The sequence below is a fragment of the Cornus florida genome, unplaced genomic scaffold (assembly GCF_030987335.1).
Source record: "Cornus florida cultivar Cherokee Brave unplaced genomic scaffold, ASM3098733v1 CherokeeBrave_3.0.0_Hap2_Chr04, whole genome shotgun sequence".
Taxonomy (NCBI): Eukaryota; Viridiplantae; Streptophyta; class Magnoliopsida; order Cornales; family Cornaceae; genus Cornus; species Cornus florida.
This window is the reverse complement of record NW_026775574.1, coordinates 22,782,363-22,810,007: the sequence shown is the minus strand read 5'-3', so window position 1 is coordinate 22,810,007 and position 27,645 is coordinate 22,782,363. Positions and strand designations below refer to the sequence as shown.

General features: G+C 34.1%; 1 protein-coding gene across 1 annotated transcript; it reads right to left on the bottom strand.

Annotated features, from left to right (window-relative positions):
- Positions 1–27,357, bottom strand: LOC132304839 (mannose/glucose-specific lectin-like). Its single transcript, XM_059802547.1, has 4 exons — positions 27,253–27,357; positions 1,580–1,804; positions 395–823; positions 1–246 (listed from the first exon to the last, which is right to left on the bottom strand). Exons 1-4 carry the CDS (start codon positions 27,355–27,357, stop codon positions 1–3), a joined length of 1,005 nt encoding a protein of 334 aa, XP_059658530.1.
- Between the last annotated feature and the right edge of the window lie 288 nt (positions 27,358–27,645).

The following is a 27,645-nucleotide window of genomic DNA, read 5'->3' as shown; positions in this document are numbered from 1 at the left end:
TCACTTGTCAAGATACACTCCAATTGCAGTAAGATACTTGTCAGACCTTCCATGGAATCCGATGATCTTGGCACAAGCACTACTAGCAGATGGGAATTGAAATTTCTGTCCATCCTCCACTCCAAATGGTCCAATTGTTCTTTTGTTGCTTTGGAATCCAAGTGACCGAATGACAACCATGTTACCTACTTGTCCAAAGTACCCCCAAACTGAAAGCAAAAATTCATTTGGGTAGTCTAATGTGACCTACATAAGGTTTTTTTGTTCAAAAAGGGTAAGTATGCATGGCATTAATCTTTTGCATAAAATGAAAGCTTAAGTATTAAAATATTCAATAGAAAATAGGAAATTTTTGTTGTTATTATAATGCATTAAATGGCAAATAATAACTAACCTTATTTTCTTGTCCGCCGACGGTACCATGCTTTTCTCCCATTACTCTCTTTCCTTCATTGTCGTAGACAACTTGGAAGCAATCAATTACTGCTCCGGAGTGTATAATCAATTCCCTTACCGTGCTATAGTTTCCGTCATCCCACTGCTCTCCATGAGTAGTTCCAAATGGACCAACTGGTACTACAGTTGGGATTGGCTTCATGTGCACTCCAATCGCATCCAAACGAGCACCCGACCTTCCGAAGAATCCAACAATTTTGCCAGCAGTTGACGGAGTTACAAAACGACTTCCTTCTTGCTTACCATATGGCCCATATTGTTTTATATTGCTGTGAAATGTAAGAGATTTCACAACAAGATACTGTGCATAGGACCCACAAGTGCCAGATATTGAAATGAGGTACTCCTTTGGATAGTCTAATTTCACCTGTTAGATTTTAATTAACAACAATAAACTTAAGTATTTTGACACAAATACCGACAAACATAATAAAAACGACATAAAAAGGTAATATTCATAGTGACAATTGGATAAAAGATTTCACCACGCAAAATAGAAAAGAAAGATTAGAAGTTTTGAAGCCCACAATCTTCTCTCCCAAACTATCTATTTCATCTTGCAGTGTTTTCTCATATATACCACACTACAAACCTGGTTGCAATAGAAACTAGAATCCGGATCCACGATCTACAAGACAAAAATGGGTCAAATTTTTTATTTTTTTTGGAGGCAAATCCAGATAATCGAATCAAAATAAGGTCGTAATAGGACCCGATCTGAAAGAGAATTTGGATCACAAATAATTAAGATGTTAAGATATGTATATATGGTTATATGCTTCGTAATGTGGATTGTGGAGTTTTTAGGGTTTGTACAAGATTTGGTATTTATATAAAATAAACCTTTCTTCAAGTCTACAAACATCCAAGGAAAAAAAAATTTCAGTTTCAAAACCAAATCTCGCGTCTCTTATTCCAACGATTGATACCAATTTTCATCAGTGTGATGTGAAGGTCACTTAAAGATTTGAAACTTGAAATGCTAATATGGTTTAATTATAGATTTGTTTAGATAGTTTTACTTACTGAGTTTAATTTTCTTCTTCTTCTTCTTTAGACAAGTGGCAGGACAAATATAGAATCTAAATAAAATTGTACATATATCAAATTGCATGTATATTACCGAGTGTGGATTTCCGCCGCCACCACCACGCCTTATTTCTGATACTGGCTTTCCTTCAATATCACTGTAGACAACTTGAAAGGATTCAATTTCTGTTCCGGCAGGGGCGACACAGACAATTATTTCCCTTATTGTACTGTAAGACGTTCCGTGATCAAAGTTATTACCAGGTACTTTAGAACCATATGGCCCGAAAGTAACTGCCTTTGCATTCGCCATGGAGTACTAAAAGCTATAAATAAGTTCAGTAATTCAAGTCAGCATGACAAAGTAAATTAGATCAAAAAAGATACATACATATATATATATATATATATCCGTGCACACCCATAAATGCTTTACTCTCGATTCCATTGATTGCCCTAAAGGCATAATCGATTGCCCTTAAGTATTCAATTCACGAATAGAAAGGCATAATTGATTGCTGAGGGATATGGTTCCTAGATTAATGAACGAATAACCAATGGAATCGAGATTAAAGCATTTATGGGTGTGCACGGGTAATTCCTCCATTGGGCTAAAGGCCCTTTTGTAACATCAAAATAATAATAATAATAATAAAATAAATTTGAGCATATACATATATTTAAAATTATAACTTAAATATCATTTGTTAAAGATGAAAAATAAGTTACATACCAAAAAGGAAAGAGATTGGAAAGGCTGTCAGATATTGAAGCAAATTAAAGGAGACAAACAGTGAAAAACTCGGAGAAAGAGATGAAGGCAACAAAATGAACACGAGCTGCTAGCAGGGAAAATAAGGAAGAGTTGTCGTGAAATCATAAGGGAGATGGCATGGGTATATATAGGGCAATGGAATCATAAGCATTTTCCTTTTTCAATTATTTTTTTTTATTATTTTTTTGTTAGAGAAAAGGTCATTAAAAAACAACAACGTGGAGTACATGATCCAAAAGGATTATAATTAGAGCGGAGCTAGCATGAGCCCCCAAAATTTTCCAATTTTCTTTTTTTTTGCCTCCAAAAATATGTTCTTTTTGTAAATCAACCTAACTTTTAGCCCCAGAACTCATATAAAATTTTAATTGGACCCCAAAATTTTTCAAAACACTTATTTGTTAACCCCAATAATTATAACTTGAGTACACTCAAAATTTCAATTTCAACCTTTTCAGCTTACTTTTAAAAACTCAAATCTTGTCAAATAAAAATATATAAATCTTTTTATGGCCCCCCAAATTCATAAAAATTTTAAACCCCCCTCCCCTTCAAAAAAAAAATTAAACACTCATTCTGGCCCCAATAATTATATTATATACTTGCGTCATCACAAAACTCATATAATTTTGACATTTTTTTTTTTTTTTTGCCTAATCTTGAAAGCTTAGATATTGTAAAATAAAAATATAAGTTCATTGTTATTAATTTTTACTATAATATATCATTGTTTTATTTATATTTACATATATACACAATAATAATATCCATTAATATAATTAAATGAACCTTCCTTATTAGTCATGTTCATGGAAAGCAGTAAAATTTAAATAATTATTTAGGTTCATTTTTCTCATTTTTTGAATTGTATTTTTCCTCAATATGTATTATATATAATAAGAATAATATTATAACGAAAATTATACTATAATTAATTTTTAATTTTAATTACATTGTACAGTCTTGTGTGCGTTGAGTTTCGGCCCCTCCACTAAATTCTAGAATCTAGTTTTTATAGTAGATTGTGAATATGTGACTTAAATTATTTTGGGTCTAATACATTATAATCTTGAATTTTGATATAGGTTCACGATTTTCTCTTTCTTTTTTAACATTTGTTTATGTGCTGTTTTTGTACTGTTTGATTCTCCAACATAAGATTGATTTTTGTTTCATCCTTGGATTTTTTTCAGATATATTACTTTGGGGTATCTTGGATTTTCTCAGAAATAGTATTTAACTTTTGCCTTTTATTTTACTTATTAATAACTGATTCATATTAGTTAGCTAGTCATTAAAATTTATTCATTTCTATTTTTGTTATTTTTTTCTTAATCGAACGCAATTTTTTATTTTCTTTCTGTTTGGACACATTTGACTCCCTTTTCAACTACGTTTTTCAGATTCAGTGGTTCAAATCATCCGCGTAGGGCTTGGAATCAACTATGGCCAAATTTCCAACAATCTCCCATCTCACCACTCTGTGATGCTACTATGAAATGTAGTAAGTGCATTTTGTTGGGAAGCAGCTGGGGCTCGCAAACAAGCCATCAAGAAGAAAAATAATAACATAAGAATATAGGATATACATGATTCGAAAAAATCATTTTTACTATGTTTACGGAGCGCACCGAAAAATTTATAACTATCAGCAATAATGATGTGTGTTGACAAGAAGAGCTTTAAACGATCTGCTCTTTCTCTCAATATCAATCTCTCACACCATAAATCTTCTCACTCACTATAGGGTTTGTATAAAACCCAATATTTATAGAAAAACAACTTGCTCCACAAGTCTACAACCTTTTGGAAAGTGAAAACTCAGTTTAGGAAACAAATCCTCCACCTTATTTCTATCGACTCGAAGCCTTGACGCCATTGAAGCTTGCACTTCTTTATGAGATTTAAGTTCCCTCAGCTTTGATGGAACGGAGCCCATCATCGATCAATCGGAACATAGCATCGATTGATCAAAGTATTCAAAGACTTCTAGTGGAGCTTACAAAGCTTTCTGCTATTGATATGAACACTAACTCCGATGGATCAGAGCATTCACAAACTTCAACCGAAGTTACTAAAACTTGTGATTCATGCTCCACAACCTTAACATTAATCTCCCACTTGGAGGCTGGAGAACGAGTAAACTAACTCCATCATACCAGTGCACTTATCTCTGTCTTCAAATTTAAAAATCTACTGAAACTTTGTAATATCCCTATATTTTAAAGGAGTTATTTAATTAAGTATTTTATTTAATTATCTTATTTTATTTAAATTATATTTCATGATTATACTTGCTAATTTGGTATGATGTTTTGCTTTATGGGAATGCCATGATTGGGTTATTTATTTGACTACATGCGTATTTATGTTTGTGTTATTTAATTGTGAATTATTAATTTGTAATTAATAGATTTGATTTAATTATTTATTTATTTAAAAGTTTAAGTGATTGGGTTTAAGGAAGTTGGACCAATGGATGAAGTCTTAGGCTTGGACGAAACCTTGATGGGTTAAATAATTAGGGCCCATAGTTGTAAATGTTTATATGTGTATATATGTATAATTTTATATATATATATATATATATATATATATATATATATATATAATTAATTACTTGGATGGATATCTCTATATATGCATATTTTAAGATATAAAAGTATATATATATTCTTAAGTATATTATGTATATAATTATATTGGGTAGTTAGACTAGTTTTTTGAATACTCCCAATTTTTAGTAATTGAGACCAGCAATATTTGTCATGCACAAATAAAATTTGAATAAGCCTAATTTTATTGGTTATGTTTATTTTTGAGGAGGAAGGGATTTCATGTGTCGGATGATTAGGCTATGTTGGGAGTAAGAGTTTTGTGCAATATTCGAATCCTTTAAGCTTTCTAGAAAACTTATGTAGTAAGTTTGGGGTAAATAACTCACAAACTGAGCCGTTTTAGGGTATTAGGTGTTCAAATATTCAATATTTTTATATTAAAAAGGTCTAGTGACTTAAAAGGTACCTTGATTGAGGTATTTTCTTTCAAAGATTCAATCTTTACTTATTAAAACACTCTTCGTGACGTCAAAGGAAACTCAAATAAGATTAGGATTAGGGTATATATATATATATATATATATACATAATGTATTATTGTTATAAAAAGGTTTTCAGGTTAGAAAATATAAAGGAGGCAGCCAAAGAGAGGAGAGAGAAGAAGAAGAAATAAGAGAAAGAGAAGAAGGACGACCAAGAGAAGGCCGGATCAGAGAGAGGACGATGCCTGCGACAAGGAGGCTGCGGAAATTGATTGAGACGACCAAGGCTTAAAACGTCAGTTTCGTTTCAAAACCTTCAAGCAAGTTCTTCTCTACTTCTCCTTTTAGAAAATACGTTTTACATCTTGGGTATCAAGATCTTAGATTAAATTGCATGCTAAATCACCTAAACATAGGATTAAAAGTATGGATTAAACTAATGTGTATTTATTGATATATAAATATATATATATGTATATATGTGGATGAAGAGCATGGTTTCTTTAAATCCGTTTTTGATGTTTCTACTTATTGATTTTTACATATATGGATGTATGTAAGAATCATCTTAGAATTTATTTAGGGTTGTTAGTACGCAATTCGGGGGGCGAAACGATGGATTTACAGACGTAGAACAGATCTGCAAAATTGCTGCCGCGACTTTTTGCTCGAGCAGAACACTATTTCGACGCACAGTGCTCGAGCACTAGGAGTTATGCTCGAGCATAGGGCTGTGCTTGAGCACAGGTGGTTTGTGTTCTAGCTCTTGGACCTGTTTACTTCAAAAGTATTTTGAATAACCCTGGTTTGAGTAATAATGATCCCAAACATGTTTATAAGTGTTGGGAAGAGTATCATGGGTATAAAATGTGTAAATTCTATTAGACACTGGTGTTATTATAGTTGATGAGAATGATTAATATTGATTAATAAGTTTTTTAAATTAATCTGTTAAGATATTAAATTGTGTAATTCAATGCGTAATCCGATTTATGATTATAATCATATTTACTGGTGTATTTATAATCTGTAAACCTGATCTATGATGGTATTTGCATAATGTACCATGGTTATATATATGATAACGATGAATTGGTACGTGTGCATGTTTATTATGAGTGTAAAGATTTATTCATGCATATACAAAGCATATATTGTCTATTATATGGATGTTGTGTATTTAATTATCATGTTTAAGGTGATTTATTCGAAGCCATGGACAAGTTGACATGGCATAAACAGATTTCCATTGATTTATGTGAACAAAGCACATACATTAACAGTATGAAAAATTTGTTATTCTATAGTGTTACCCAAGAATTGACTCTAGAGGGGGGGGTGAATAGAGTCAATGGCCAATTTTCGCAAATTATAGAAATACAATTTCTAATCAACAATATAACCAATTGTGCAATAATCAACATATGAAATCAAGATATAAAAGTAAACAATTTATAACGCAATTGTAAAAGAGATAAGAGAAGAAAAATTGCAAACTATAACACGGTGATTTTTGCGAGGTTCGGAAACTCCTACTCCTCGGCTCAAGATCCCTCTTGAGACTTCCCAAATTCCTTAGAGCTTCTCCTTAATGGTGGAGAGCAAACCTTCAATTGAAGCAAGACCTTGCTTCTCTTTCTTGCTAGGAGAACACCCTTCTCCTAGGCTTCCTTTTGGGTCACACCAACCCTTTACAATAACTTTTAATAGAAATGAAGTGTACAATGAATCTCTCAAAGATAGTAGTACAATTTTTAGCTCACAACTAGACTATTGATGAATATAAATGAAGCTCAAACTCTATGAATGAAATGAATGAGAGAAGATGAAATATGTGAAGAAAATAAGCTCATATGAATTCAATAGAATCTCTCAAGTGTATAATAGAGTAAAAACTCTATGAAGATTTAAACAAGAGCAAAAGCCCTTTTAATCTTTACTGGAATCTCTCAAGATAGAATAAGAGTGAAATGAGAGAGATGAAGAGAAGATTGAGAACAAAAGCTCTCTTTGCAATGTAATATGTGTTGGAAAACGTGCAAGTTTTTAAAACTTTTGAGGGATTTGCAATCACGGATCTTGATTCATCATACAGAGACAAGTTTTATGCAAAGATAAATAAAAGATGATGCATAATTCAATAAACAGATTGAATACTTACATCAAAGGTCTGAGTAAACCTTTTGAACTTTCCTCTAAAGTGAATGTTCTCACTTATTGTAGATCCCTTTAGCAAGATCATTTCTCCTTCCGTTCGATTATTATCTTCCCTTTAGGAATCACCAATATGCCTTGATGAATGACCTTGGAATCTAGGCTGGTGGTAGTCTCCTTTAGAAGAGAAAACAAAACCCTAAAATCTAGAGAGAGAAAGTGTATTCCTTTTTCTTGTTCTCCAAGTCACCCCTAAAATATACATGAACTCATGTATATATAGGCAAAATAAAAATAAGAATAAGGAAACAATAAATCATTCTCCATCTCTAATTCAACTTTCTTAATCCTATCATGACTCCAATATCAACTTGGGCTATTGGTGAGAATCCTTTTGGGCTTACTATTTTCTTGGCTCCTATAAATTAATAATTGGTCCGGTCCATTAAACCATGGACCCAATTCAATTAATTCATAAATTAATTTCTACTCCATTAAAAGAAATTAATTGCACTCCAATTAAATAGTAAATAACCTCTAAGTCAATGTTGCACTTTGACCCCTCTATGCTTAATTATTTATCGAATAATTAAAGCCATCAATCCGACAACATAATTAATATAATTATTTTGTTACCTTTGATTATTTCCGGCTCGATCACAATAAAATATTTATTTGACAAAAAATAATAATAATTTATTAAATAAATATATATAGAAAACATTTGTCTAAAACATACGAAGGCCTTCGAATTTAATTTGTGATCAACCATAATCAAAACAAAATAAATACAAATAGCACTGATGCAAATATTGAGAATATAGACCTCTAATTATTAATTACATAACTACCCAAAGTGTCGATCTAAGGATCTCGAGGTATCCGCCGAACAAATCAAAGTAATTATTAATTAATAAAAGAGTCTATACTTCTCTCATGCTTGAGAGTCAAAAGCCATGACTGTGATAGAGAGCAATTGCATACGACAGCTCTCGCAATATATCTCAATCTATCGTGGACTCGGTTTAAGTCTTAACTAATTAAATGTCCATCCATAATTACCGACTTTAAACCATTTATAATTACTAATTTATATCATAGTATTAATTGCCATTACATACATATATAAATATATTTTGTAATCAAGCAGACACCATCAATTCCATAAAGAATCGAAAAATAATACATTCCATTCACCAATTGTATAATGCTTTAATAATAATATCCAAATAAAAAACCATAACTTTTACAATCCAAAATTAGAATTTGCTATGCTAGGGCACACATATCCTAACAATATGATGTCTCTTAAAATAGTGTATTTAGTTTGCAGACAAGCCCTCTATATATATAAAGAAATTCGTAACTCAATATAGCTGTTAGAAGTAGTTGGAGGAATTAAATGCAGAAAAATTGTCGTTATAATTCAAAACCCTCAAAGGAGCCGGCTCTTTGCAAAAGTGGAGGCGGCTCAATTTCAAATGGAGGCGGCTCCATTAAAAAAGTGGAGCAGGCTCTTTTTCTAAAATGGAGACGGCTCAATAAAAAAATGGAGCCTTCTCTAGTTTTGTAGAGCCTTCTCTACTTTCCTGAGCCGTCTCTAATTTTGTAGAGCCTTCTCTAGTTTTTCATATAGCCTTCTCTACTTTCCTGAGCCTTCTCTAGTTTTTCATTGAGCCTTCTCTTTTCTTTGAGAGAGCTGGCTCTGTTTCTTATAGAGGCTGCTCTTGCTTCATGAAGGCTGCTGCTAAATTGGATTGGATAGAAAAAAGTGCATGACTTCAAATGGATATAACTTAGTCCATAAAACTCCAAATAAGGTGAAATTTGAGTCTAAATTTATTATCTTGAAGTCAGCTATCTAAAACCACTGGCCTTGCTCAAAAATTCCAACCATAGAAAAAGTTATGGCTATTTAAGTGCAACCTGGTCAGAATTTTCGTAGAGCAGAATCAGGTATTTTGTGAAGCTCATATCTCAGTCATTTTAAATCCAATTTAGGTGAAATTTGAGTCTAAACTCAAGGGCTTGAAGTCAGCTTTCCAATCCCACTTGCCTTGTGTAAAAATTCCAACTACACAAATAGTTACAGCAGTTTTAGTGCAAGCTGGTAAGAAATTTTCTTGGCTGAAAATAACTTCTTTTGAGATATCCATCTTTCTAGCACCTAGGACTTTGATGAATGATTCAATTAAGTTCAAAGCTTGTTTCTAAGAGTCTAGGGACATATGAAGATGATAAATTTCAAGCGCATTGTGTCCTAGAATCTTTTACCAAATTGTGGCAACAAAGGTTTTAAAGATGAAAAATTAATTCAATGCCTTTTCCTTTTCTTTTTAGAGACAAAAATAAATATAATGATTAATGTGCATGGTCCTAGAATTTCTAGCTTAAAAAATGAGTTCTTTCAAAGCTTATCAAGCTTGAACTAACTCTTTCTTAGCAAAAACTTCATATGACAATATATATAAATGAAGTTCCTAGTCTATTGCTAATGGTCATAGGAGCATATGAATGATGTATGATATGCATGGTCCTATAATTTTGAGCTTCAAAAAATATTCAAATATACTTTGACATTGAATCTTAAGCTTTTACCATCCTATCTGCCCTTTTCTTCATTCTTTGACTATGATCGATTAGGCTTGATGAAGACTTGCTTTCTTTCTTTGAAATGTTTTTTGTGATCTTTGAAGTCCGAGTTTTTCTTTGATTTCTTACAACTTTGATGCTTCCTTGAATCCATTGCTTAAATGTTTGGAATGCTTTGGAATGCTTGGAATGGATCTTTTAGCTCACCATTAAGGATTGAATGTTGATAAACTATATATCACTCAATAAAAACATTAGTACATAAACATCATTAATAGTTTGTAATCATCAAAACATAAGATCGACCTTTAGATAAAATCCTTAGGCCAACATATAGTATCGACAAAAACATAGTTGTGGAGGCATAGATGAGTTGCCAACGCATAAGTAGATTGCCATTTGATTTGTATGGACATAAACATACTCTTGGAGGCATGGTAGATCGAGTTGTAAAAGATATTCTAATTATAATTAGGAAAAATTATATTTCAAATATACAAGTGATTTATTGATTATGGTTCATTAACCATTATAATTATGTTATGCCTCAGAAGATAAAATTCTAAAAGAGGTTGGTATGTCCAATGCTAGTTTTATATATATATATATATATATATTGTTTTTTATTGTTTGGGACTTAGAGAATTTATTTATTTATTATATTTGATGTTATATATTGTTAAGTATCACTCTATAGTAAGGGTTAAATCTTTATTATGATGATTTTGGTTAGAGATATTTTATTTATCGGTTTTTAGAGGCTTAGTAGAAGGAACTTGCTCGTGGATTTGACCCACTTTATTCTTATATCTTTCAGGTTATTAGAGGTTCAAGTTTCAACGTTAAGGATTCATATCTTAGGGACTTATCTACTCTTTCTACTTATTTCAATGTAGGATATTTATCCATTATTAAATGTAAAAGTTTATTTTATTTATAGATGATTGGATTATTAGATTTTGGTTTAGGGGTCTTTGACTTAAGGTATTCTAAAGTTGCAATTTTTGAGGATTATTAGTAATGGAATTATTATTTAATAGAATTTCCTTCAGCGTATTATTTATTCTTTTTGTTTCATTTTGAAATCTGTACTTGTTAAATACTTAATTGTTTTGATATCCCCTAATTTTTTAGTATGGACTTGATCAACCCACGTCTCTAAAATCAGGGGGTATTGTACAGTTGGTATAAGAGCACTTCAGGTTCAAGTGTCTGTAACACCTCTAATTTCAAAAGGATAGTCCTGGTACTTGATTTATTGTTTAAATTGCATTTTTAATTGTTTAATTGTTTATTGGCGTGTTTATTTGCATTAATTAACGACTTGTTTTATTTAAGTGAATTGTTTTATTTAATGGTGGTTATGTGAATTAATTAATTGTTAAATTGTATTTTATTTTTCTATAATTACGATAATTGGATTATTGGTATTTTCTTTCATTGGCGTAATTGTGTGAGTAAGTTAAATGCGTTAATTGAAATTTAGGGTTTTGTTTTATTTTTTTTCCTTCACGTTGTAGCCGACTTAGTTCTCCGTCTCATATTACACTTAGGCTTAGGTTTAAAGGTGGCCTATAAATATATGTATTAAGTTCTGCCTAGGGTTTTAGAACCCTATTCACGACAGTGGAGGCAGAGAGAGAACAGAGGAAGGTTTACAGTAGTCAGAGTTCGCCGGAGAATTTAGGAAGACGACAGTGCAAGGTTTCAGATTGAGACCTAAAGGTAAGTTATAATCCTAACTTTCTCCCTTTGGCTCGTGTTCTTTACACGACTAATACAACTCCAGGAATAAATAAAGATTAAAATTAAACTGGATTGCATGTTTAAGATGCTTAAAACTGGACGTGTTTACAAGTTGTTTATTGTTTGTTTTAAATTTTTTCTTGCGTAATTTCTATTTTAATTCATGTAAATTGATGTATAAAGAGTTTAATTAGTTTGTAACACATTGGGGAAAAACTAAAATTAATCTGTTTGCATGGTTGAGTTGCTTTAAACAGTAGGTGATCATGAATGGTAAACTACTCGGTTTAAATTCTTTGCGCACAATGCATGTTTAAGTTGATGTCGGTAATTGTATAAAGAATTTAATTGCCCCTTGAACATACTAGAACCTAGTTCAGACAACTAGGAACCCTAGGAATGGAGGACAGACGTTTGGAAAGCCGCCGGACTTAAAGACGAAGAGGGAACAAGAGGAGAGCCAGCTCTCGTTGGAAGGGAGCAGGCTCCCCTAAGCAAAGAGCAGGCTCCCTCAAGGAGGGAGCCAGCTCCATGCACTAGGGAGGCGGCTCCCTCGAAATTTTTTTTTATTTTTCAGCTTTTCGGCTACTATTTTGGCTACGGTGCTTGGATTTTGGGGTTTTCAAATTTGGGTAGAAGCTATATTGGAGTGTTTTAAGATCTTCTAAGGCTTATTAAAACTTCAGAGAGTAGGCTAATGCAAAATAAACCAACTAAGTTTTATACTTGAATAGTAGATAATTTTTAAATAAATTGCTTTGCGATTTTCGGATGTAAAGGGTTTTAAATTGCTAAATCTTAGGATAGCAATTCTCAATGATGTTAATACAGTAATCATGTTTCAGTAATCTCATATAAGCCTACAAATTTATAGATCTCTAGTTTGCTTGTTGTGAATAAATTGATAGTTACATATACTGGATGTACTGCCAGTTATTGGAGTTTGTTGGAGTAGGTTTAAATCTGCATGTTAATATATATATATATATCTGTTCCCTATCATTCCTAGTAGGGATTAAATGATGTTTACATGTATCATATGAATCATTAATTATTGGACCTGGGGAAGTAGTATCAATAAGCCTGTTAATCTATAAAACTTTATCATGCTTAGTATGGAACAATTGATATTTTAAGTTAATATTTCTGTTATCAATTGTGGGATTTATGGATTAGTTGATATTTATATTTATAGTCTGTACTATCAACTGCTGGATGCTTGGGTTGTATGCACCGGTATGGGACGATGGCATACTAGGTTTGGATTAGCTCGAAACACTAAGTCCTACCTATATCGAAATAAGGGAACAAATTATGAAAATAAAATCCTACTTATATGTAAGTCTGTGTGGCTGAACAAGCTGAACGGCTAACTGGATTTATTATGGATGGATAGGATGGACTTTAGTTATATATTTATGGTACCGCGAATTAAGCTTGAGTCTCAGAGTCGTCGGTTAGGGAGTGTATATGCAGTAGGATGCGTAACTAGATATGTTAGGTTGAGGTATAGCCTATTAAGCTTAGGTACTCATGCCCACTCATGTGCGTTTTTTCATGTTGCCTTTTATTCAGGTTGAGACCCCTGCATAGTCTAGTGAGAGTCTTGTAGTGTGGATATATATATATATATATACAGATTACATAGCTATTGTTGAGTTAGTTAGAATGTACATGCGTATCGAGTCTCTGTTTAGATTGTAGTAGGATAGAACTTGTTCGTGGGCCTGACCCACTTCTATTTTTCAGGTATTCGCCAGTTCTAGTCTTAGACCTGATCATGCTGAGCAGAGACTATCACTCATTCTTACGCCGATGTATGACTTCTCTCCGTGGTTTAACTTTGGATATTCTTTCAGTTATTTACATTTCAGTTTGGATTTTTATTAGGGGTCCATTTGGAGGGATTCCCGAGTTGTTAAACTATTGGAGGTTTTGGATTTTAAGTATTTAATTTTAAAGGATTATATTTTAGAGATCTTCAGCTTTTAATTATTTATTTCTTAATTTATTTTGTAATCTGTGTTCACTTAAAGTATTAATTATTTGATATTCCCTCGGGTTTGGGCTTGGGCCTAATCAACCCATGTCTCGGATTCGAGGGATATCACAGTTGGTATCAGGGCACTCCAGGTTCAAGTGTCTCTAGAGTATTTCGTATTAAGACTTTCGCGTAGCGTTTTACTCTTAATTAGAGCTTTAGTTTAGGATTCATTGTATTCCTTTACGGTCCGTTTAGAAACTGTATTGATGTCTGTCTTTTCGTGTTAATAGATGGTTAATGATAGGAGAAGACAGAACATGCAAGGAAATAGGAGGCAAAGGAGAGCGGTACGTAGGCAGCAAGAACGCCTACAGCTTCAGTAAATGGAGGAAGAGCAGCAAATGCCTGGGTTTCAGGATGATGATGGTCAGTTTTAAGAAGAACAGAAGGAGGTTCAGCAGGTTCAGGATCGAGAAGATCCAGAGTATCCTCCTCATATCAATGATCTCATTGCTCGGGCTATAGAAGCAAGGGTAACAGCTGCACTCCGGAATCAGCCACTGGTTCAGCAGGCACCTATACCAGCACCAGTGGTTCAGATTGATACTTGGGAAAAGGCTATGAGTTCTTTCACAAAGGGGAGCCCACCTGAGTTCTCAGGCTCCACTGATGCGAAAGCAGCTCACCAGTGGAAACAGGACATCGAGCGACATCTTCGCTTGGTTCATTTCACGGAGGTTCAAAAGCAGATGCTTGCCACCTTCAAGCTAGTTAGGGATGCACTACAGTGGTGGGAGTCAGTTACCACCGCAAAGAAGAGGATAGCATTGACATATGATCAGTTCAGTGCACGATTTGATGAGAAGTACTTTCCTTATGCAGTCAGGGCAGCTATGAAGACTGGGTTCCTTAATCTGTAGTTAGAAAACATAACAGTGGTAGAGTATAAGCAGCAGTTCACGCACATATCTCTTTTTGCTCCAGATGAGGTGGATAGAGAGGAGAAAAAACGCAATAGTTTTGTTAAGGGACTGATGTAGTCTATTAAGTGAGCTATTACAGGTAATCTAGCCTACACTACTTATGCTCAGGTGGTAGACGCCGCTTTACAGTAGTATTAGTTGACCGTGGACTTCAGGCAGGCTAAGGGTGAGAAGCAGGGTGACAGAGACTCTGCTAATCAGTCAGCTGAGAAAGAAAATGGCAATGGACACCGACAGAATGATAAGGACAAATTCCAGGGACAACAGCCTTCAAAGAAGCACAAGGGTGGTTCAAATGTTCACTAGAATGGGGCACCTATTCAGAGGCAGCAGAATGGGGGATCACAGGCAGGACAGGGTCAGCCACAGGCTAACCGATAGAGGAGGCCATTTAGTACTTTCCAGAGGAGTTGCTACACTTATGGAGAGTATGGTCATACTTCCAAGCAGTGTCCTAAAGTAGGACAGGGACAGCATGTGCAACAGGGGTAGAGGGCGCCAGTACCTTTACCCGCTCCACAGGTTCCACGGATTCAGGGACAGACATATCCGCCATTACCGGCACTGCCACAGACTCAGGGACAGGCACAACAGTAGTTGCATTATGGCAGGGTGTACAACCCCATGCCACAGGATATTCAGGCACCTCAGGCTGTTGAAGGTATGTTTCTTATTCATGGTTCAAACGGTCGTGTTTTATTTGATACGGGTGTTACACAATCATTTGTAGCTAGATCTTTTATTGATTTATCTAGGATGACGACGCGGGTATGCAGTAGACCTCAAGGTATTTCTACACCTTTAGGCAATACAGCCATTATACACGAGAGTGATGGGCCTGTGATACTAGATATTGGTATACTCAGATTTTTAGCCAATCTTTTGGTCCTGGACATGCACACTTATGATGTAATACTTGGGATAGATTGGTTAACTCACTACCATACCCAAGTTAATTGTTATGATAGGTCTGTTGTTTTCACTATAATTGGTCAGGATATATACATCGTCGCTATGCCACATTCTAACGGGGTCACTAGCACATATTTGTTCCATATAAAGGAGGAAACGGAGGAGGAGATTATTGTGTCATTGGATAGAATACCAATTGTACATGACTTTCCGGATGTTTTTCAGGAGATTCTAGGGTTGCCACCTAGTCGAGAGATCAATTTTGTGATTTACTTAGCTCCAGGCAATACGCCTATTGCTAAGGCACCGTATAGGATGGCACCAGTGGAGATGCAAGAGCTGAGGGATCAGATTCAGCAATTACTCAGCTAGGGTTTTATTCGCAGTAGTACTTCACCCTAGGGAGTGCCGGTTTTGTTTGTAAAGAAGAATGATGGTTCAGTTCGCCTGTGTATAGATTACAGGGAGTTGAACAAGGTTACTATTCATAACAAGTACCCTTTGCCCAGGATTGATGATCTTTTTGATCAATTGAAGGAAGCTACATATTTCTCTAAGATTGATCTGCGTTCTGGATATCATCAACTATGGGTTAGGGAGCAGGATGTTCCGAGGACAGCGTTTCTCACTAGATATGGGTCTTATGAGTTTCGTATCATGCAATTCGGACTGACTAACGCACCTGCGGTTTTCATGGACTTAATAAATAAAGTCTTCAGGGCTTATTTGGATCAGTTTGTCATTATCTTGATTAATGATATCTTGAACTATTCTAAGTCAGAGGACGATCATGCTAGACATCTTTACATAGTCTTGCAGACTCTTCGTGAGCACCAGTTATATGCCAAATTTAAGAAGTGTGAATTTTGGCAGCGGGAAGTGAAGTTTCTGGGTCACATGGTGTCAGAAAGGGGAATAGCGGTATATCCAGCCAAGGTTTCAGCAGTGGTTGAGTGGGGACAGCCTACTTTACCTACCGAGATTCGGTGTTTTCTTAGATTGGCCAAATATTATCGTAGGTTCATCCAGGGGTTCTCGAAGATAGCGGGACCACTCACTCATTTGACTAAGAAGGGTGTACGGTTCGTATGGGATGAGCACTATCAGAAAACTTTTAATGAGCTGAAGACTAAGTTGACTTCTGCACAGTTTTATCCACCCCACAGAGCGAAATAGAGTATATTGTCTACACAGATGCTTCTTTGCAGGGTCTTAGATGTGTTTTGATGCAGGAGAAGCAACCGATTTCATATGGATCTCATAAGCTTAAGCCTCATGAGCTTAATTATCTAATACATGATTTGGAGTTGGCAACTGTGGTCTTTGCCTTACGCATTTGGAGGCATTATCTGTTGGGAGAGTCCTTCAGATTATTTAGCAATCACAAGAGCTTGCAGTATTTGTTCACTCAGCAGGAGCTGAATATGAGACAACGCCGATGGTTAGAATTTGTGAAAGATTATCAATTCTCTATCCAGTACCATCCAGGGAAAGCGAATGTGGTGGCCGATGCACTCAGTCGCCTACCCGTTGCTAGTCTTTCTGCTCTATTCACCATTGAGTGGAATGCTTTGAGGACTGTGGATAAGTTGTCAGATGTTTTCATGGCTTGTATGGTAGTTACGCCTTCTATCATTCACAAGGTTTTGCAGGCACAACTTACGAATCAGCAGTGCATTGACTAAATTGTAGAGATGACTTCTGGAGAGGTCTTATTTTACTATGTTAGGACTGATGGAGATTTGAGATACAAGGAACGGTTAGTAATACCTTCTGTTGATGATTTGGGGAAGGATGTGATGATTAAGACTCATCATTCTGAGTTTTTTGTTCATCTAGGAGAAGATAAGATGTATCAGGATATGAAGCGGCAGTTTTGGTGGGCAGGTATGAAAAAGGACATTGATATTTTTGTCTCTCGATGTAGTACTTGTTAGATGGTTAAGATTGATCATCAGAGGCCGCCAGGAGCTTTACAGCCACTACCGATACCAGAGTAGAAATAGGAGAGCATTTCTATGGATTTTGTGGAGAGATTGCCTAATTCATTTAAGGATCACAATTCTATTTGGGTCATTGTTGATAGATTGACAAAATGAGCTCATTTCCTGCCCATTCGCACTGACTTCATATCGGAGTAGTTGGCGAGACTTTATATTACATAGACTTTCCATTGTCTATTATATCGGACAGGGATTCGAGCTTTGTGTCAGGATTTTGGAAGAGTTTTCAGCAGGCTTTGGGTACAGAGTTGCATCTTAGCACTACTTATCATCCTCAGACTGATGGACAGACTGAAAGAGTTAATCATATCATGGAGGATATGCTTCAGTCGTATGTTCTTGATTTCAAGAACCACTGGGAGGATTATTTGCCGCTGGCAGAGTTTGCATATAACAATAATTTCCAGAAAACTATTGGTATGCCACCATTTGAGGCTTTGTATGGCCGACCGTGTTGATCGCCTGTTTGTTGGATAGAGGTTGGTGAGAGCAGATTCTTGGGTCCAGAGTTCATCAAGGATACTTTGGAGAAGATCGCTCTTATTAGGGATCGCATGCGTACTGCCCAAAGTAGGCAGAAGAGTTATGCCGATCGTCGCCCTCGTGCTTTGGAGTTTCAGCTTGGGGATCAAGTTCTACTCAAAGTGTCTCCTATGAAGGGTATAATGCGCTTTGGGAAGAAAGGGAAGTTGTCTCCGCGATTTGTCGGTCCATTCATGATCACGGACCGAGTTGGAGCTGTAGCTTATCGGTTGGCACTTCCGGATCATTTAGATCGTTTGCACAATGTGTTTCATGTTTCCATGTTGTGAAAATTTCTGCGAGATAAGGATCGGTATCAGCATATCGATATTGGGTAGATTGAGTTGCAGCCAGATGCAACTTATTTGGAGCCACCATGTCGTATTGTTGACCGTCAGGATCATATTCTTCGTAATAAGGTTATTCTTTTGGTACGTGTTCAGTGGAATCATCACAATGAGGCTGAGTCTACTTGGGAACGGGAGGATGTCATTCGCTCACAGTTTCCTGGAATATTAGAAGAAGGTAAGAACAAATTCCGATGATGGAATTCCTTTTGTTAGGGGGGAAGAATGTAATACCCCAAATTTCAAAAGGATAGTCCTGGTATTTAATTTATTGTTTAAATTGCATTTTTAATTGGTTATTGGCGTGTTTATTTGCATTAATTGACGATTTGTTTTATTTAAGTGAATTGTTTTATTTAATGGTGGTTATGTGAATTAATTAATTGTTAAATTGTATTTTATTTTTCTGTAATTACGTTAATTGGATTATTAGTATTTTCTTTCATTGGCGTAATTGTGTGAGTAAGTTAAATGCGTTAATTGAAATTTAGGATTTTGTTTTATTTTTATTTTTTCTCGTTGTAGCCGACTTAGTTCTCCGTCTCATATTACACTTAGGCTTAGGTTTAAGGGTAGCCTATAAATATATGTATTAAGTTCTGCCTAGGGTTTTAGAACCATATTCATGACAGTGGAGGCAGAAAGAGAACAGAGGAAGGTTTACAGTAGTCGGAGTTCGCTAGAGAATTTAGGAAGACGACGGTACAAGGTTTCGGATTGAGACCTAAAGGCAAGTTCTAATCCTAACTCTCTCCCTTTGGCTCGTGTTCTTTACACGACTAATACAACTCCAGGAATAAATGAAGATTAAAATTAAACTGGATTGCATGTTTGAGATGCTTAAAACTGGACGTGTTTACAAGTTGTTTATTGTTTGTTTTAAATTCTTTCTTGCGTAATTTCTGTTTTAATTCATGTAAATTGATGTATAAAGAGTTTAATTAGTTTGTAACATATTGGGGAAAAACTAAAATTAATCTGTTTGCATGGTTGAGTTGCTTTAAACAGTAGGTGATCATAAATGCTAAACTGCTCGATTTAAATTATTTGCGCACAATGCATGTTTAATTTGATGTCGGTAATTGTATAAAGAATTTAATTGCCTCTTGAACATACTGGAACCTAGTTCAGACACCTAGGAACCCTAGGAATGGAGGACAGACGTCTGGAAAGTCGCCAGACTTGAAGACGAAAAGGGAATAGGAGGAGAGCCGACTCCCGTTGGAATGGAGCAGGCTCCCCTAAGCAAAGAGCAGGATCCCTCAAGGAGGGAGCGGGTTCTAAGACCTTTGGAGCAGGCTCCCTCAAGGAGGGAGCCGGCTCCATGCAGTAGAAAGGCGGCTCCCTCAATTTTTTTTTTTTTTTTTTTTTCAGTTTTTCGATGACTGTTTTGGCTACAGTGCTTGGATTTTGGGGTTTTCAGATTCGGGTAGAAGCTGTATTGGAGTGTTTAGAGATGTTCTAAGGCTTATTAAAACTTCAGAGAGTAGGCTATTGCAAAATAAACCAACTGAGTTTTATATTTGAATAGTAGGTAATTTTTAAATAAATTGCTTTACGGTTTTCGGATGTAAAGGGTTTTAAATTCCTAAATCTTAGGATAGAAATTCTTAATGATGTGAATACAGTTATCATGTTTCAGTAATCTCATATGAGCCTGCAATTTTACAGATCTCTAGTTTGCTTGTTGTGAATAAATTGATAGTTACATATACTAGATGTACTGTCAATTGTTAGAATTTGTTGGAGTAGGTTTAAATCTGCATGTTAATATATATATATATATCTCTGTTCTCTATCATGCCTAGTAGGGATAAATGATGTTTACATGTATGATATGAATCATCAATTAGTGGACCTGGGGAAGTAGTATCAATAAGCCAGTTAATCTATAAAACTTTATCATGCTTAGTATGGAACAATTGATGTTTAAATTTAATATTTCTATTATCAATTGTGGGATTTATGGATTAGTTGATATTTACATTTATAGTCTGTACTATCAACTGCTAGATGCTTGGGTTGTATGCACCAGTATGGGACGGTGGCATACTAGATTTGGATTAGCTCGAAACGCTAAGTCCTACCTATATCGGAATAGGGGAACAGATTATGAAAATAAAATCCTACTTATATGTAAGTCTGTACGGCTGAACAAGTTGAACGGCTAACTGGATTTACTATGGATGGATAGGATGGACTTTAGTTATATATTTATGGTACTGCGATCTGAGCTTAAGTCTCAGAGTCGCCAGTTAGGGAGCATATATGCAGTAGGATGCGTAGCTGGATATGTTAGGTTGAGGTATACCCTGTTAGGCTTAGGTACTCATGCCCACTCAGGTGTATTTTTGCATGTTGCCTTCTATTCAGGTTGAAACCCCCTGCATAGTCCAGTGAGAGTCTTATAGTGTGGATATATATATATATATATATATATATATATATATATATACGGATTATATAGCTATTGTTGAGTTGGTTAGAATGTAAATGCGTATCGAGTCTCTGTTTGGATTGAAGTAAGATAAAACTTGTTCGTGGGCTTGACCCACTTCTATTTTTCAGGTATTCGCCAGTTCCAGTCTTAGACCTGAGCGTGCTGAGCAGAGACTATCACTCATTCTTACGACGATGTTGGACTTCTCTCCGTGGTTTAACTTTAGATATTCTTTCAGTTATTTACATTTTAGTTTGGATTTTTATTAGGGGTCCATTTGGAGGGATTCCCGAGTTGTTAAACTATTGGAGGTTTTGGATTTTAAGTATTTAATTTTAAAGAATTATATTTTAGAGATCTTTCAACTTTTAATTATTTATTTCTTAATTCATTTTGTAATCTGTGTTCACTTAAAGTATTAATTGTTTGATATTCCCTCGGGTTTGGGCTTGGGCCTGATCAACCCATGTCTCGGATTCGAGGGGTACCACAGTGTCCTTAGGGTGTCTTTCGTTATTTGACTTCTGCATTGACCACACTTTCTCATAAAGAGACGAAACCACACCGATAAAGTTTGCTGTGAGGGAGAAAGTCGCCGGAGAATAAAGAGCAATGATTTTGAATATTAAAGGTAAGCTTCAATCATAGAAAAGTACACAAGAGGCAGAGAGAAAAGTCCGAAGTGAAAGGAAGGGTATATAAAGACAATAAAGTAACTGCGATTGAGAAGCTCAAAGGTCAAGTAATGATGACTGCTCGGAACCCAAACAGTTCACGTTATACCATTGCACACTCAAACGAAAATCCCTACATATACGCGCACGACCCAAGGACGTGGATATATACATCTGTCCCACACTTATGAGGGATAATTGTAGGGTCGAGATGAAGGGGCAAAAAATATCACTGGGTTAAGGGCGACCCAACCCGCCCTTTTGGGATTAGCCCAATCCAACCCCTAAGTCTATCCACGTATACATCGGACTCGACCTTTAAAATGGACTAACCCAAGACAAAGATCAGCCCGTTTACTCTAAACTTGGAGTCCAAAAAGGAATTAGGGTATCAAGTAATGTATGATAAATAGGAAAATAAAAGAAAGAGCAAGGAGGTTTTTTGGGTGCAAGGGAAAAAAAACATTTTCCTTTAGTAGAAGGATTTTCTGAGCATCTACAACAATGTACCTTCCTTAAGCAACATAAATTGATATCTCAGAATGGTAAAAGGACAATACAACCCCTGTAAGACATTATTAACCACTGAGAACACCAAAATTGGTGAGATGTTAGAATAGCAGCCTAGGAGCATGTATTTGGCATTAAAACAACAAACACTTGTGAATACAAAGACCAACAATTAATTGTCTTCACTGGAAGAATTGGAACTTTCTATACAAAGTGTCTCTTGCATGTTGTGTTTACATGATTTGGGGTAAAATGAATGCTAGAAAGTACTCTAATGTCTTCTCTTAAAAGTATTGTGTTACTTTCCTGGTATACAGTGCTATTAGACTTAAGATGCTTCCCATCTCTAAGTTTAATAGTAATTTTGTTCAATACCTGCCTTTCTGGAATGGTTGACACTCTTCTTTGGGTTGTGATGCTCTATTTGGTTTGTTGTCTGAGTTAGTTTGGTTTCTTAGTTTTTGCTTTGGTTTGGTTCCCCTTGGGGATTTGTCTGTTGGCTGGGTTGTGTTGTTTCTTTATTTGAGGGAGTCCCTCTGTTGGTTATTCCTTTGTTTTTCTTTTAGTAAATTGATTAATTACCAAAAAAAAAAAAATCTATACATGTATATACATATTTTCTTGAAGTGAATTTGTGTTTGTTTAATTGATTTGAATTTATTGATTATAGATGAGAAAGAAATGATACAGAGGAGAATGATGAGGTGAACTTAGAAATATTATTAGAATAAGTAAGTTACCTTTATTTTTCCAACGAGGCTAGTGGTTCAGCTGTATCATGCCCCTACTTTTCAAACGGAAGTCAGAGGTTTGAGCCAGCTCGATAAAGGCATGTGTATGTGTACTAAAAAAAATAAAAAATAAAAAAAGAAGAAGAAGAAGTTATATTTGTTATAGATATTTTAATAAAAAGTAAATAAATATATAATAAATTATATATTCAATTATAATATATTAATTACTATTAAATTATATTTAATCTAATCTTTTTAATTTTACTTAATATCGTATTAAGTATGAATAACTGTTATAGTTATTATTCTATATAAAGATGAAGATTTCTCATTTTTCAATAGAGAATGATTTGATGCATGAGTGATGATATAGAGCAATTAAAACTCTTCTCTCTATTTTATAATCTATCTCCAAAACTCTTTCTTCTGTGAAATGTTAGTGTATATTATTTTACATATCGAGTTTATAAGCAACTAGACTTATATAAATTTGGACCTAGTCTTCCTGTGGTCGTGCACATGGAGGAGACGCCACTGCGAACTGATTGGGTTGTATCTTGGAATGAACTAGTTTTACCAATACCCGCACGAAGGAGAGGACTATCAGCTTTAGGTCAATGTGTTTACACATGTCTCAACAATCAGTTCAGCATTTTCTTACCTATTTTAATATTATCATCGTTTCATAATTTCTATTATTATGTTAATTTTTATTGCAGAATTATTATGTTGTTAAATATTTATTCATTATTATATTCATGTTGTTCATATGATGTATTATTCAATTTAATGAAAGTATGTTATTTCAATTTTCTATTAATGTTATTGTTCCTTATTTTAATTCATTGTGTTATGAATAAAGTTGATGTATTGTTATTTATATTATTTAGAAAAATATGTAGAATTTCCACAGCAACATTTATGTTACAAATCGGTGATATTAATTAAATTATATAGATAATAAGCAAGGGTAATTATGTCCAATTAAAATGAGTTAAATTGGTTATTAGGTATATTATTAATACGGTCATTTTACTACATTTTAAGGGTGATTTTGGCATTTAAAAATTATTTCAAAAATCCTCGAGGTCAGGGTTAGTCGGAGTGATTGGGCCAAATTTTAATGGGGTTGACCACACTTTCTCATATAGTTTCACGGTAGCAAAATTTAGACAAAATCTAATGGGAGGTCCGAGTATATACTTATTAAAAGAGAAGCACCATATATTAAAAGGAATTCTAAAAATTTAGAAATCCAATTACTACATCAAACTTCGGTAAATTTAATTTCACATTGCCCGATATAAGGTCGAACAAGAAGAATCCGTTTTTACATTTTTGTAATTATGAGAAACTTAAAAATGTTCCATATTAAAGCCATTTCAGGGCAATAGTTTTTGCTTCTTTTGTTTTTGTTTTTTTCAATTTTTTGATTGGATTTTTTAAACTCTTACTTTTTAAAGTTAAAACACCGGTGCTTTAAATCTAGCTATGTGTTGAACAATGCTTATAAATCAGTTCTCAGGAGTAAAACTAGGCATATAAACCTAAAAATAGATTGTCCTGCATGCAATTAAATGTGTTTGAGCTTTTATTTTTTCTTCGCAAAGATGACAAAAATGCATAAATGCATAACTAACTATTCAGCAGCATATGTGTTAGTAATTACGTGATCCCCAATAGTTATCCAACAAAAAATAAAATAAAATGAGAGGCGATTGTCTCGAGTAGGTAAGAATTTGGCATTGCCTTAAATGGGGAATGAGACTTTCGGAAAGAAAAAAGAGTTAGTAAAACAATGAGTCATATATATATATATATATATATATATATATATTGTTTTTGATAATTGAGACATCTAAGATTTTGACTGGATTAATTCAATAGACTCATGTAAGGTATCCCCCTCCCACTACACGAATTTTGTAAAATTCAAACTATGTTTGCAAGCACGACCTCTAAAAAATTATTTATTCTTATGAAAAATCGAACCTAAAATCTAGAGTCCAAATTTTTTTCATTTCGCCCAACTCTTGATTTATAACGAGTGTCTAACATCTATTTATAATCTAATTAACTTATAGTAGTAACTTTCAAAACAAAAATAATAATTAATGGCGAGACACCCATTTAAGATGAAAATGAAAGGAAGGCGAGGTTTAATTCAGACTTTGGGAGTTGTATAATTATGAGGTGTTTTGTCGTGCTTCCTGCAAAACTTTTATTAACATTGCACTTTGGATTGGATGATATATATATATATATATATATATATATATATAGTCATTCGGAACGCGCGCAAATAAATAAATATATATATATATATATATATATATATATATATATCGCTGCGAGTACAGCTCATAGAGTCAATGCATGCACAACTTTCCAGTAAAACAAATACTTCAGCAACCTTGATATGTGCTAATAAACAAAAGCATAAATTATTTGCAAATTGTCGCATCGGGAATCTTCTTGTTGTCTAACATTCACGTGTCTGAATGTTTGTTTTTGGCTAATAAATTTTAAAATAGGAAATTAAGTATCAAAGGAAATTAAGTATCAATATTGGGCTGCTCGAGGAATATAACGCGTGGTATCCAAAGCAAATCACATGAAGCTGCCATAGTTTGAAACTTAACTCTAAATATTCCTCAAAATAAATATTTTATTTTTAAAACAGTGTAATGTGAGTTACCATTTTTCAAAAGATATAAATTTGTTTTGGAATAGAGATAGTATGAGACAAGGAGGAAAAGGGAGGAGGATGGAGTTAAGTGAACCTGAACACACGAGGATTCTCGAGAATGCTTTTGCATTTTCTATTAATCATCCGTAAAGAGTATTACAATGTGTTTTAGGATCACTGCCCACTTTCTACCCATTAAGAATTTGTTTCAAATGCCGTATAATTTGTTAGAAAATTTGCAAGAATGTTCAACCTTTTTCTGGTTGAAAATATTTGGGAAAGAAGATATGAAGCTGGCTTATTTTACAATTAAATAAGAAGTGTATACAAAGTATCTTCTACTTCCACTTTCTTATCAGTCAATTTGCATCCCATGGACATGCGTGGTATATAATTGGTATTACAGATGCCAATCAAAAATTGGGCCTTTTGCGACCAAATTATTTTCGATCAAGCTGGATGTCACAAATACTACATTATTTGCAACCAAATTGAATTGATTATAAAAGTTTACATATTAGCAACTAAAGTAAATATTGGTCGCAATTGGTGAGAATATTGACGACTAAAATAAATTATGGTCACCAAAAGATTCATTTTTTACGACCAAATTTTATAGTTGCAAAATGATCAAAATTTTGTCATAATTGGGGAATCGTAAAATGGTTAGTTTTTTCCTTCTAAATTTTATGGTTACAAAAAGATCAAATTCTGGTCGCAATTGGTCAAGGTATTAACAACCAAAATAACTTATGGTCCTCAAAGGACACATTTTGTTACTGTAAAATAATATATCAACTAACTAAAAACCCTGCAAAAATGTCATTAATTGCAAGATAGACAAATTAGTCATTTATTGTTTCGATTTTAATTAATTTGTAGAAATGCCAATATAAGAAAAAGATAAAAGAAAAATAAGAATATATAATTATTAAGTGTTTTACCAATTCTCGATCTAAAATGACCTATAACTTAAATATTATAATTAATAACTATTGTTTTTTTAATAAAAATGTAAAATATATATATATATTATGGAGTATATTTAGAAAAGAATTGACTAAGATATTGTTTGATAAGACTGAAAATTAAGTATTGAAAATTTTAAAAGTGATATCTCATTTCTTGTCGACACCGCGCGCAAACACTATATTTCTCTATTCTCAGCCATATTCTTCAAAAACCTCTTATTGCAACCTTCAACTTCTTCTCAATTTTAGGGTAAACTGATATCTCATTTCAACGATATCTCATTTCGTAATTTATCAACTTCTCAGCCATAACAATATCTCTTCTCTTTAAAAAAATGTATTATATATTTAAGAGAATTGACTAACTAGTACAGTTTATGTTTCATACAACTTTTTGTTATTTATATATAAATAAATATAATTTTTTTTTAAAAGTACAAAAATTCTACATATATTATTTAGGGTTAATTACAACGACACCCCCTGAGATTTAATGTATTGACAGTCATATACAACTTAGTTGTTTTTTTGGACGATGACACGCCCTTAGGTTTGATAAAGTTAATAAAGACACCCCCAAGGTCCAAACATGCCCTTAGAAGATGTGAAAAGACAAGAGTGCCCTTAATATTTAATTCATTAAACATTTTAAAAAGACTAAAACACCCTTATATAATATCTGTTGCACAACCCCAACCACCCCACCCTCCATTACCACCAGTTTCTTTACGCCCCCACCACCTACTGTCTCTTCATCCTTCACGCCACCATCGCAAAGCTCCACAACAGCCACCATTTCTCCCTATTGTCCACCACCATGGCCGCAAACCCCATATTCTCTCTCTTTCTACAAATCACAAATCCTAATTTTCACTATATATATATATATATATATACACACACACACATACATATATTATGTATTTTAGGGATCCGACCACTGTTACCAACATTTCTTTAAGCTTCCTTGAATTAATCAACTTCCTTCTCTAACTTATAACAATTTAAAGGCATCTTCTTCACCAAAATACGTCAATTTTGAACCCTAGGGTTTGTGGAATTTTATGAATCAATTTGGACTGAT

What these genes read in the sequence shown, in the direction of transcription:
- LOC132304839 (XM_059802547.1), bottom strand. Translation starts at nt 27,357, where the DNA reads ATGGTGGCTGTTGTGGAGCTTTGCGATGGTGGCGTGAAGGATGAAGAG. An exon ending in GCGGCGGAAATCCACACTCG is followed by an intron (nt 824 to 1,579) that starts GTAATATACATG and finishes AAAATCTAACAG; the next exon opens with GTGAAATTAGACTATCCAAA. An exon ending in TCGGCGGACAAGAAAATAAG is followed by an intron (nt 247 to 394) that starts GTTAGTTATTAT and finishes AACCTTATGTAG; the next exon opens with GTCACATTAGACTACCCAAA.